The 13,656-nt window shown below is 41.7% G+C and overlaps 1 protein-coding gene across 1 annotated transcript in view; it reads right to left on the reverse strand.

The window, feature by feature from the left end:
- inpp5d (inositol polyphosphate-5-phosphatase D) overlaps positions 1–13,656 on the reverse strand; it is a 127,917-nt gene that overhangs the window by 29,821 nt on the left and 84,440 nt on the right. The window contains exons 15-21 of the mRNA XM_028794802.2: positions 13,252–13,390; positions 12,933–13,041; positions 10,899–10,987; positions 10,003–10,084; positions 7,965–8,054; positions 7,685–7,798; positions 7,520–7,599 (exon numbers count right to left, since the gene is read on the reverse strand). Coding sequence (XP_028650635.2) covers positions 7,520–7,599; positions 7,685–7,798; positions 7,965–8,054; positions 10,003–10,084; positions 10,899–10,987; positions 12,933–13,041; positions 13,252–13,390 — 703 coding nt within the window. The remainder of the gene's footprint in view (positions 1–7,519; positions 7,600–7,684; positions 7,799–7,964; positions 8,055–10,002; positions 10,085–10,898; positions 10,988–12,932; positions 13,042–13,251; positions 13,391–13,656) is intronic.

The raw sequence follows: 13,656 nt of genomic DNA on the forward strand, positions 1-13,656 counted from the left end.
TCTCGATGCGGAAGAGCAGCGGCTCTACTCTGAGCCCCTCCCGGATGACTGAAGTTCTCACCCTATCTTTAAGGGAGAGCCCAGACACCCTGCGGAGGAAACCCATTTCAGCCACTTGTATTCGCAAGTATTTCGGTCACTACCCATAGCTCATGACCTGAGGGTGAGGGTAGGAACATAGATCGACTGGTAAATTGAGAGCTTTGCCTTACGGCTCAGCTCCTTTTTCACCACAACAAACCGATGCAGAGCCCGCATCACTGCAGATGCCGCACCGGTCCGCCTGTCGATCTCAGCTCCATTCTTCCCTCACTCGTGAACAAGACCCCGAGATACTTGAACTCCTCCACTTGAGGCAGGATCTCGCTCCCAACCCTGAGAGGGCACTCCACCCTTTTCCGGCTGAGGACCATGGTCTCAGATTTGGAGGTGCTGATTCCCATCCCAGCCGCTTCACACTCAGCTGCGAACCGATCCAGAGAGAGCCGAAGATCACGGCCTGATGAAGCAAACAGGACAACATCATCTGCAAAAAACAGTGACCCAATCCTGAGTCCACCAAACCGGACCCCCTCAATACCCTGGCTGCGCCTAGAAATTCTGTGCAAAAAGTTATGAACAGAATTGGTGACAACGGGCAGCCCTGGAGTCCAACTCTCACTGAAAACGGGTTCGACTTACTGCCAGCAATGCGGACCAAGCTCTGACACCGGTTGTACAGGGACTGAACAGCCCTTATCGGGGGTTCGGTACCCCATACTCCCGGAGCACCCCCCACAGGATTCCCCAAGGGACACGGTCGAACGCCTTTTCCAAGTCCACAAAACACATGTAGACTGGTTGGGCGAACTCCCATGCACCCTCCAGGGTGAAAGTGATAAATAAATCAGGCTTTCCGAATTTATGTCTCTGCAACATCGCATGGACATCAGGGACAGTGCCTCTGGATTGGCAGACCGGGGTGGTGGTCCCGCTCTTTAAGAAGGGGGACCGGAGGGTGTGTTCCAACTACAGAGGGATGACACTCCTCAGCCTCCCTGGAAAAGTCTATTTGGGGGTTCTGGAGAGGAGGGTCCGTCGGATAGTCAAACCTCGGATTCAGGAGGAACAGTGTGGTTTTCGTCCTGGTCGCGGAACAGTGGACCAGCTCTACACCCTTAGCAGAGTCTCCTTAGAATTCCAAGAGCAAAACTTAAAAGAAGTGGTGAGGCGGCCTTTCTGCTGTTATGCACCTAAAATCTGGAATAGCCTGCCAATAGGAATTCACCAAGCTAAAACAGTGGAGCACTTTAAAAAACTGCTGAAAACACATTACTTTAACATGGCCTTCTCATAACTTCACTGTAATTTAAATCCTGATACTCTGTATATCCAATTCATTATAATAACTATTTATGGTGGCTCTAAAATCTGTACTAACCCCTACTCTCTCTTCTGTTTCCTTTTCCGGTGTCCTTTTGGTGGCGCAAAGCACCATGATGTTCCAACAATGATGGATGGATTAAAAGCCAGAAGTCTGTATGACAATCAGCATCAAGTGACTCCGTGAGAACCCTAACTACAAAGAGGACTATTTCATTTATGTTAGGTAGAATGCGAAAAGGGTCTGGGCAGTCTCGTGGCCTGGAACCCCTACAGATTTTATTTTTTTCTCCAGCTTTCTGAAGTTTTTTTTTGTTTTTTCTGTCCACCCTGGCCATTGGACCTTACTCCTTTTCTATGTTAACTAATGTTGTCTTATTTTAATTTCTTATTTTGTCTTTTATTTTTCTTTTCTTCATTATGTAAAGCACTTTGAGCTACTTTTTGTATGAAAATGTGCTATATAAATAAATGTTGTTGTTGTTGGAAATTCTTTGTTTGAGCTCCTCCCGTCAGGCAGATGCTTTGGGTCAATCCGTGTACGCACAAACAGACTAAAAAATACCTTTTTCCCATCTGCCATAAACTTTATGAACTCTGAATCTCCTCAGTCTGAGATCATTTTTAATTGAACATGTGCAATAAGCTATATTGGTAATGTGCAATATACTAATGTAATACAATATATAATACTAGGCGATGCCCGCCGTAGCATACGGCGGTGTAAGAATAGGAACAGAAAACGGTGAGAAAGGAATTCAGAAATCAAGAAGAAATAAATACTTCTTGAAAGACGCAGTGTTCATGTAGAATTTCAGGCCAAGCAGGATTACATGTCAAAGTGATAAATAAATCAGGCTTTTCGAATTTACGTACTATGGCATCCTGATAGTTTTGTTGCATGTATATTGGACTTCCTGGAAATGTGGACGGTAATAAGATCATTTTGGCCTACACGTTCAGTTAGGTCCATAAATATTTGGACCGAGACAACTTTTTTCTAATTTTGATTCTGTACATTACCACAATGAATTTTAAATGAAAGAACCCAGATGCATTTTAAATGCAGACTTTCAGCTTTAATTCAGTGGGGTGAACAAAACGATTGCATAAAAATGTGAGGCAACTAAAGCATTTTTTAACACAATCCCTTCATTTCAGGGGCTCAAAAGTAATTGGACAATTGACTCAAAAGCTATTTCATGGGCAGGTGTGGGCAAGTCCGTTGTTATGTCATTATCAATTAAGCAGATAAAAGGCCTGGAGTTGATCTGAGGTGTGATGCTTGCATGTGGAAGATTTTGCTGTTTTAATCAGACAACATGCAGTCCAAGGAGCTCTCCATGCAGGTGAAAGAAGCCATCCTTAAGCTGCGAAAACCGAAAAAACCCATCTGAGAAATTGCTACAATATTACGAGTGGCAAAATCTACAGTTTGGTACATCCTGAGAAAGAAAGCAAGCACTGGTGAACTCAGCAACGCAAAAAGACCTGGACGTCCACGGAAGACAATTGTGGTGGATGATCGCAGAATCATTTCCATGGTGAAGAGAAACCCCTTCACAACAGCCAACCAAGTAAATAAAGGGGGTAGACGTATCGATATCCAAGTCTACCATAAAGCGAAGACTGCATGAAAGTAAATACAGAGGGTGCACTGCAAGGTGCAAGCCACTCATAAGCCTCAAGAATAGAAAGGCTAGATTGGACTTTGCTAAAGAACATCTAAAAAAGCCAGCACAGTTCTGGAAAAACACTCTTTGGACAGATGAAACCAAGATCAACCTCTACCAGAATGATGGCAAGAAAAAAGTATGGAGAAGGCGTGGAACAGCTCATTATCCAAAGCATACCACATCATCTGTAAAACACGGTGGAGGCAGTGTGATGGCTTGGGTGTGCATGGCTGCCAGTGACTGGGACACTAGTGTTTATTGATGATGTGACACAGGACAGAAGCAGCCGAATGAATTCTGAGGTGTTCAGAGACATACTGTCTGTTCAAACCCAGCTAAATGCAGTCAAATTGATTGGGTGGCGTTTCATGATACAGATGGACAATGAAGGGATTGTGTTAAAAAAATGCTTTAGTTGCCTCACATTTTTATGCAATTGTTTTGTTCACCCCACTGAATTAAAGCTGAAAGTCTGCACTTCAACTGCATCTGAGTTGTTTCATTTAAAATTCATTGTGGTAATGTACAGAACCAAAATTAGAAAAAAGTTGTCTCTGTCCAAATATTTATGGACCTATCTGTATGTTGTTATTTTCAGCATTTGCTTGCAGTCCTTTGTATTGTTCCACACGCAGATCTTGTTGATGTAATCCGAGATAGTTGAGACACGCGCCCTCTGTTTTAACATACGCATCTACGACGTACTGTTGGAATAGTTTGCCGCTGGAGTGCAAAATACTAAATGTATTCCCCATTGCTAATCTATATGCGTAAAATTGGCATTGACTAAGCCTTATTCTATTGGCGGTTCTTTTATCGGGAACATGTTGTAAATCTTTGTGCCAGCCAATGTCTCCGTAAGGGAATAAAAGTGGATAAACCATAGGATCGCAATTCATATTGAGCATGGAAATCTGTTTACAGGAGTTGCCTATGGGACAGATGCAAATGTCCCTTTTGGCAGGCGGTTCGCCATCTTCTCCGACGAAAATCACTGCAACTTTGTACAGATGCTTTTGGATTGGACTGAGCGATTTCATGCATGTGTTTGTATGATTTAGCAAAGGGGTTGATGTTTCTGAGCATGGAATCTAGCTGGAGAAGTAAATTTTTGCTGCATGCAGAGTTTGCTTTATTTTGTAAGCGTACTTCAGTAGCTTGCACTGTGTCAAAAACATACAACTGTCCATATCCTGGAGAGGTAGAAGTGTTAGCGTATAGTGGAGTGATTTGGTGATAAATTTGCCCGTATATATTAAAACAGTATGGTCCGTGGCCAGGAGGTTGAGTTATCTGTGCACCCATGGAAGCAAACCCTAGAGAAGAGTTGCAATCTCGAATGTGTTCACGATAATTTTTAGCTTCTGATGTTTGCTGTGTAAGAAGCTTTTGTAAAGACACAGGTGGCTCCCGCAAAGGTGATAAAGCTACTTTACTGTTGTGGCAGCACCTCGAGTAGCATACAGCGGCATAAGAATAGGAACGGATACAATACTGCCCTATGTCGTAGTGAGAGTGCATTGCCTTCGTCAACCATTTGTGTCAAGAAATAACCCACTGATAGAAACAGGCAGTTGCCGGATCGTTGTACAAAAATCCGTCAACCAAGAAGATACTGTTGTTCATTTTATAACAAAGGCTTAGGAAACGACCACCGCAGTATAACGAAAATAGCAAGGTGTATGGGAGGTCGCAGGCAGCCTGTGGAAGGGTTTGGAAGAGGACGAATAGGAATCGAGAAATGCCGTGTCAGCTGCGTGTGGGCAGGACCGGTTTTGAAGAGGAGCCGCATGCAGCGTGGGGAAGGGTTTGGAAGAGGACGAATAGGACTCGAGAAATGCTGTGTCGGCTGTGTGTGGGCGGGACCGGTTTTGAAGAGGAACCGCAGGCAGCGTGGGGAAGGGTTTAGAAGAGGATGAACAGGAATTGAGAAATGCCGTGTCGGCTGTATGTGGGCGGGACTGGTTTTGAAGTGGAAGCAGGAAAAACCAGAAGAGAAATATATATAAGAGATGTAATGTACTTTTCATTAACAGGTGCAATAACAATTTATGCTGCTGTACTTTGAGCAATAATAATTTTCTCTGGTTACTTGATCACTTAACACTGTAAACGACATATTTGGAATTATTTAAGTTTTCTTTAAATGCACCTTGGGGCTGTCACAAAAAGTAATTTCGTTGTGTTACACAATAACAATAAAGTGCTTGAACTTGAACTTTCCATGTGACAGGGGAGTCTCCTCCCAATAGCACCCTCAAGTGGCCTATAAGGACCCCACCAGGGCCACCTTCCAGATCTGCAACTCCCATGAAGCCCTTTGAGTGCCCAAATGGGAGCTATGCCACCTGTCCTTCCAATATAACATCCCCCAACCAGGAAAGGGAATAGCAACCATCTCAGCTGAAATGTACCTCTGTGTGCTCCATTCATGCATAACCTCCTAGCTGGTTAAGGAAACACCATACATCCTAGTCAGGATGACGCTCCATCCATTATAATCATCACACTAGCTACTGCAGGAGTAATGAATAAAGGGTTTAATAGTGGCTCCAGATGAATTTCAGTAAAGGCCATGTCACACTGCATGACTTTTCCTGCGATTTTCAGTTACAGACTTCATTTACATAATCTTACCAAGTTGGAGTCAGTCACGGCATGGTCCCATGACTGCCAGCTGCGTAGCCTGAAATATCCAGTGACTCTCTGAGGGTGAAGCATGGACTAGTTACAGTGAGTCACTGGGTTTGATTTTGTCTTTAGCCATAGGGTGGCTTGAGAGCATATGAAAGCTGACAACCAATGAATGCTCATTTGGAAGTGCAATAAGTATAATACAGCAATGAGGAATTAGGAACGTTGGTTGTTTGATCCTTGTAAACAGAAGAGAAGCTTGTCTGTCTTATGTTTCCTACTTTATGTACCGCAACAGAATGACAAAAATGAAAAAAGTCAAGAGATTACGTCTGAACTCATCATATCTGTAAACCTTTCCTACAGCTCTGGCTTTGACAGGCAGCACATTAATGGCTGTCAGAAAAAGAGACGAACATGTGATTGTTTGAAAGTGCGAAACTGTGCTGGAAAGTCATTATATAACTGAGATAACAAGATCAGCGAATGCAGTCTGCAATGTTGACATCTCCTTTGACTCAAAATTGTGTGATGTAACATTGGCTTAAGTATAAACAACAAATGAATGCCTGTTAATGATATTTCACCTTGTCTAGCCTTCCAAGAAAGAGTAATACAGAAAGCCAGAACTGTCTGAGTGTCTAGTGCTATATGGCACCACAATGATATTTTAGGGTAAAAAATATGCAGAAAAGGGTGTGAACAATTGATTTTTTAAACTTGATTTGAACATTGATGGGATGACTTAGAGCAGGTCCATTATGGAACCCAGCAAGCGGTGTCCTTGTGCTTAATGAAAGACTAATATGTCCCATTGCTTGTGTCCCAGGGGGCTGCTGGTGGGGATGCAGTTTTATATTAATTAAAACAATTTCAGACTTCTTTCTAGTAATATCAGTTTGAGTCTGGAGGACAAAATCTAAGCTTTGTGCTAAATTGGGCAGATTAATCCGCTAGTGCATGAGTGCATGCATGTTTTTGTATCAACCCAATTTCTATATAAGAAGTCAATTTATTGCTCGATGAATATTTTTATGCATCATTTTAGTTGTCTCACTTGTTAAGATTCCTTACCATTAATTGCTTATTTTATTCTGAAACAGCTTCATTCTGCTTTTAATGACTCCTTATTAGCAATAAGAAAAAAGCAAAGGACTGAGAAATACAAATCTGCTTCAGGCTACAAATCATCCTTAGAAAGGAAAAAGTTATAGAAGAATGACATGGCAGAATGAACACACTACCAAGCCATAAAATTAAATAACATCTGCCATTGGCAAAGATTAATTTCTAATTAGGCAATTGAGTCAGAACAAAAAAACGCAGTCACTATAGCCCTCCAGAACTGATGTTGCAGACCCTGCCCATGGAGGAACTAAAATTGGAGTTCTTTTCCTCAACCTCTGGCTGTAAGGACACTGGGGTCTAGTGACTAAGATATTGAATGTTCACCCATAAAACTAGTGAGAAGTCAAGCAAAATGAAACATTTTACTGGCTAACTAAAAAAATTATAATATGCAATATATATTGTAATCTTTTTAGTTAGCCAATAAAAGGTGTCATTTTGCTTGATTTCTCACTACATTCATAATGGCTAACACGGTACAACACCCTAGTACTACCCATAAAACTGATATTTATCCCCTCCATAAATTTAATTTGGGAAACTCAGCATATCAGGTCCCTTTTGAGCAATTTTTAATAAAAGCTTTAAACAGTTGTAATATTGTGATGTGTACTTTATTGTGGATAAAGAGTGTCAACAAAATATAACTCCGATTTCTTGGCAACAGGAGGATCAGCTTAATGCTCTTCATCCAGTATCTAAAAAATTAATTAATTTACCTCAGTCACTCCAGTAAAGTGCACCCGGAGAAAGCCTTCTTTGTGCTCCTGGTTCTCTCCCTCATTGCTTTTCACAAATTCTGAAACACAGATTAGGACCGTTCAGTTACTTTGTTATGCATGAAGTCTTGGCTATTGTGTTCAGCTCCCTCCCCTCGCACTCACTTTCCAAGCAAGATGAGTGGTACTCGACCAAGAATTTCGTTTTAGACTTGGTCAAGAGAGTCGCCACACAGTTCATGAGCTTAATGGCTCCTTGGCAGTTGCTGTTGTTGGGATCTAAATTAAACAAAAAAGATATAGTACCGAAAAAGACAATTAGAAATCTGAGTGGCCATGCTCACACAGAGACAACAGATTTCAACCATTACTGTTATTGGGTGAATATTGGTCATATTTTGTAATAGGAGAAGGGAAAGGGGACATAAAAAACATTGATACTGACCATTTTTAGACACAAATTGTGATGTCACTTCAACCTCAAATGTGGCAAAAACTGGAGAATGGTCACTCGTCATTATATTATTTGTACACCCTACAGAAAAGAAAAAAAAACATTTATGGTTGATGGCCACATAGTAAATGCTTTTGAAAGAATGAACTAATCACCAATTATTTGTAAGGTGTATAAACTGTGTGTTATTAAAATATGGTGTACATCCAGTGCCACTTAATAAAAAGCAAATGCTGGCACAAGAAGGTGATGACTAATAATATAAAAAAATATCTGGTTAGAAATTGAAAACTGTACATTAGGATTCGCTTATCCAAAGTCGTGAAAAGAAAAATCCATGCCACTAAGTGTTTGGCCAGGTGTGACTATAGTCCAAAAATTGGATTACTAGTCCTAAGAAGGAAAAGACCTCACAGCCTCACAAAAGTAAGACCACAAATTAGTCTGGCTAAACCGGCAACAGCATGAGTTCTATATGGCAACCCACAGTCAGCTGTTCTTCTTTAAAATGTGTAGCCAAAGCATCAAGGTATATCCCTGAAGGCCACCAGGGGGCAGTATTTATCCTGATCCTGGAATTTATTTTAAAATGGGTTGCGGCATGGTGGCGCAGTGGGTAGCTCTGCTGCCTCGCAGTTAGGAGACCCAGGTTCACTTCCCAGGTCCTCTCTGCATGGAGTTTGCATGTTCTCCTCGTGTGTGTGTGGGTTTCCTCCGGGTGTTCTGGTTTCCTTCCACAGTTCAAAGACATGCAGGTTAGGTGCATTGGCGATCCTAAATTGCCCCTAGTGTGTACTTGGTGTGTGTGTGTGTATGTGTGTGCGCCCTGCGGTGGGCTGGCGCCCTGCCCGGGGTTTGTTTCCTACCTTGCGCCCTGCGTTGGCTGGGATTGGCACCAGCAGACCCCCGTGACCCTGTAGTTAGGATATAGTGGGTTGGATAATGGATGGATGGATGGATGGATGAAATCCATCCATCCATTTTCCAACCCGCTGAATCCGAACACAGGGTCACGGGGGTCTGCTGGAGCCAATCCCAGCCAACACAGGGCACAAGGCAGGAAACAATCCTGGGCAGTGGATGGATGAAATTCTTACCACAAATCTATATATATAAATGTCAATGTATGTGTGTGTGTGTGTGTGTATGTGTGTGTGTGCGTGTGTGTGTGTGTGTGTGTGTGTGTAGGTATGTTCCAGCATCACTTCCAAATGGCTGGAGCGATTTTCATGAAACTTGGTACACATGTTCCCAATTGGTCAACTAAAAATACTGTAGGGTGAAATCAACCCTAACCCACACCCACCCCCTTCTGGGTAGGGTGGGGGGTGATCTTGTGGTCTTGTATGCATGTTGTCATCCAGTTGGCACTCGGAACAACCACCAGAGGGCAAACTGGAGGTGACTGTCAGCATTCTTAAAGTTTGAGCACCACCGCGCCCCTGTTGCTTTTGAAATGAAAAAAAAGAGCGTCAACTGGATGATAACATACATACAAGACAGCAAGACAAGCACATTAGTGAGTCTTCATTGTTTGTTAATTTATTTTATTTTTAAAGTTGTCTTTTTTTATTATATTTTTCTTAAACAATAAAAAAACCACTTTATTTTCCTCCCGGGCAACACCGAGTATTTCCAGAGGCATAGCTAGGGTTTTCAGCACCTGGGGACAACTGAAGATTTTGCGCCCCCTCCTGTTTGCCAAAATGCAATGGGGAACATAAATTCAGCACCCCCTGGATGCTGCGCCCGGGGACAGATGTCCCCCCTTGCCCCCCCCCCAGCTACGCCACTGGGTATTTCAGCTACGTTAGCTAGTACGGGATAAGAAGTCAGTACAAGAATTTACTGATGAACAGAAGGGCAGTCAAAGAAAAAGATGCAGATAATGACTCAGATTAGTAGTCTCAGCCTATAGCTAATATTGAAGTTTGCTGACAGGTGAAATCTGTTATTTTTAATTTTTAGGACTACTGAGTTTAGTAGCCTCAACTTTTACAAACTGAACAGTGGCCAATTTTCAACTCACCATAAGACTGGCAGACCACATGCATCATAGGATAAGCCTTCCACAGAACTCGATCACACCAAGATGGAAGATTGTATTTGGTCTGAAGCAAAAAGAATAGATATCTTAGTTGGTTAGCAAATTAATGTTTAAAGCATTGGCTTAGGTATCAAAACAACAGCAATGTCAAAAAATGATGACTCAAATATAAATTTGATTATGGAAGCAATCAAATACTGACTACTAGCTGATCTTGACTTTGTGGTATAGTTCACTTTAATCTTGTTTTCATACTTGAGCTGAGCAGTCAAGTCTAACGTACTAACAGAAAATCAAAGGCCTGTGGAATGACATATCTTTAATGAGGAATCGTACATTCCTGAAACACAGATTGCTCCAGTATACTAATACCAGAAGCCCATTTGGGATGGCCAATTCATTACCTAAGGTAGTCACCTCATCGTTAAGATCCTAAAAGGGAGCGGAAGTAAAGGTCTATGCAGGTCAAATTTTTATTCTTAGTGGCAGAAACCTTGGAAATTTTACTGAATAATAGTAAAAATAATAAACTAATAATCTTGACAGGATTAAGGTTCACAGGAATTTTGCTTTAATTCATCTGTCACAAATTGACAAATATGGCGCAGTAAGGGTAGAATATTGGGACTGAACAATATGCAATATGAATCCTCTAAACTCCTTAATACTGTAGATTCATATATTTTGATTAATAATGATAATCATAAATAAATATATAGCAGATAGCAGACTAGGTAACCATTAAAAAGCCAATGTTTGTATTTTTAGAGCAATGATTACTCAGTTCACTTTCCTTGTAAGCATACATTAACATTCCCCGCACCCTTCCTCCATATCCTGCAACAAAGAGCAGATGCTCTATCGAGACTTAGACTTACTCCTGTGGTCTTGATTTTGGTGTAGGCATACTTTTCTCGGGTGTCACGTTCAAAACGATAAGTAGGGGCAAATGTGATGTCTTCTTCCTCTGGTAGGAAATGAGAAGAGAGCATTTTAGAACGAATTTCCTTGGCAATTACATGAAAAGCAACCTACAGACTGGGAATTATGAAATTTAAGAATGTGAAAAGTTCTGATGATTACAGAAACTCTGAACTGCACAGTGAAAAAAATATGGGATAACCCTTATTTCTTACGTTCTCTAACGGATGGCCAGGACCATTACAGGATGGACCGAGGAAGAAAGCACGGTTGGGTCATTATCTCCCCCAAGACGGTAGAGGGCAGCCTCCCTGGGTTGATACAGCGCCACGGATCCTGCAGGGCATGCCAGGAGTCATAGTTTGGAGCAGCCCTGTTGGGTTCCGTGGGCGCCGCCAGGGGGTCCTGCAAGCACAGCTGAGCCCTTTGTGATGCTCCTTAAGGCACACTCAGAAGTGCTGCCGAAAGAAGGTCAAGGAACACCTGGAGCACTTCCAAATGCACTATAAAAGGATCTGCCTCATTCCAGTCAAGGATCCAGAGCCGGGAGGAGGTGAACAAAGCTTGTGGGAGGAGGAGTGGAGACACACAGAGAGAAAGAGAGAGGAAGAAGGAAGGTCTGTGCTTGTTTGTACATTTGGTGCTTTGCATTGTGCTGTGTAGTGGGGAGCAACAGAAAAGCACTTCTCCAGTTAAATAAAGGCGTGATGTCTGGGAAGCCTTGTGTCTCTGCCTGTCTGTGTTGGGGTTGGGGGAGCCATACTCCCCCTGGTGGTCCCCAGTACGTAGATTATAACCCAGTTAGGAGATGAAAAAGTTAACATGATCAGAAACAGGCAGGGCCCATTACTGGGACATCAAAAAAAAACAAACATAAAGCCTAAAATGATATCTAACTAATTCAAAATCGAAAAACACTATGAATCTAAATGCCTGAATGTCTTTACACACACTGTGATAATACCTTTATTTCTTTCTTTAAATTATCCAGAACCCTAAATGCTTGTGATTGTATCACATCCCAGCAATCATTAGGTGTCAATGGGCAATGTCACCAACAAGAATCTGGCCATGGACATGCAAAAACAAACAAAACAGTGGCAATGCTGACCAATGATGACCAAAAATGGATTCTGCATGGAGCAAAACCTTAAAATCATTATGGCAATAATGCAGCTTGTCAAGTCTTGCTTTCCTACTCTTCCCTCATATCTAAGCTAAGATTTAACTTTCTCAAAGTATTGATTTCAAAGACAATGACACATATAGGTGACTGCTTAATATAAATATAACATTTTCAGAAGATTTTATGTGTATCTAGTCTAGCTATATAAAAATGTTGTAGTTTCATGGAAGCCTTTAAGGCAGTTTTCAGTCCATATATATCAAGCATATCAACTTTGACCTATTAGCTGCCACTTGAAAATTCTGCTTGCTGAAGCACAGCTACCTAGAAAAGAGTGAAGCCATTAAACGCTATTATTCTGATAAGAGCACCTCTGACACCCACACACTAGACTAATCAAGGTTTAAACGTTCTTAGAGACCTCTAGTCATTTTAAGTGGGAAGACAGATTTATGTTGCACAAATTGGAAAGCTAAACATTGGTCAATAAAACTGTACCAAGAGGACAAGTTTATAGTAAAATATCAGTATTAAGTACATAGGGGTGGGAAGTAGTTTTATTGTGGTCCCTTGACTGTCAAAAATGATTTTAGAGTCAGGTTCTGTTATTGTCTCTACAACAGCATCCCTAAATGTGAAGAAAGCACGCACGTGTTGGGTTAAACATGCTCAGGCTGAATGGCCTTTGATAATGAGGGCCTGTACTTGTGAACAGTATGTGGAGATGCTTTGGAGTAATGATGGCTAGGAAATACCAGGGGGAATGGTAGCCCTCACAGGACAGGACACCTCATGCAAAGGTGACTATTTGGGAATGATCACTGTGAAATGGATGTTGGGCAGTAGTAAGAGTTCATTGTCTCACCAAAGTGGAGGAAGACCTTCCCCTCATTTCGTTCAATGGTGAGCTGGTCTCTGCAAAGCAGCTCTGAGTACTGCTGTTGTCGGATCTTTGCAATGATGTTTTCAGCCTCCTGTTCAATATATAACAAAAAACATTAAAAATTAGTTTAACTCAATTGTCATTTGCCTAAAATGCATTCTCACATAGCAACAACCATCTGCTAGATGACATCCAGTTTCTGCATTTCACCCATAAAGTTCAACAGCACCCCTGTCTTGTTTTTCTTCAGATTTCATTGAAGCAACACTGTGAGAGGAAATGGTACACTAAGGGCCATTACCGAGGAGGGCATCTCAATTCGATAATTCAGATCTCCCAGCCAGAAGAGGTACGTGAAACAATGGGTGATGTCGAATGGATTCAACTTCTTATCCACCAAGTTGAGGAAGCGTAGAATGCTGAAGTAGTTTTGGTTTCGTCTATAGGGAGAGAACACAAAAGACAAGGTAGGCAAACCTCATATCTGTTTTATACTCTGCTTAAACTACTGTGTGTTGCCTCTAATTTAGGCAAGTGAGCGAAGCCTTGAGCAAATAGATAAATGCAACTGCTTGGCATGATAGTCCAAGAATGGCAGCAGAATACTTTTTTTACATTGATCTATTTTGATATAAGTGAACTTCTTGGCATTATCCCAGGTGTGAAGTGATACTAGTTAGGTATTTTTCTATTACAATGTGATTGT

The sequence above is a fragment of the Erpetoichthys calabaricus genome, chromosome 2 (assembly GCF_900747795.2).
Source record: "Erpetoichthys calabaricus chromosome 2, fErpCal1.3, whole genome shotgun sequence".
Classification (NCBI taxonomy): domain Eukaryota; kingdom Metazoa; phylum Chordata; class Cladistia; order Polypteriformes; family Polypteridae; genus Erpetoichthys; species Erpetoichthys calabaricus.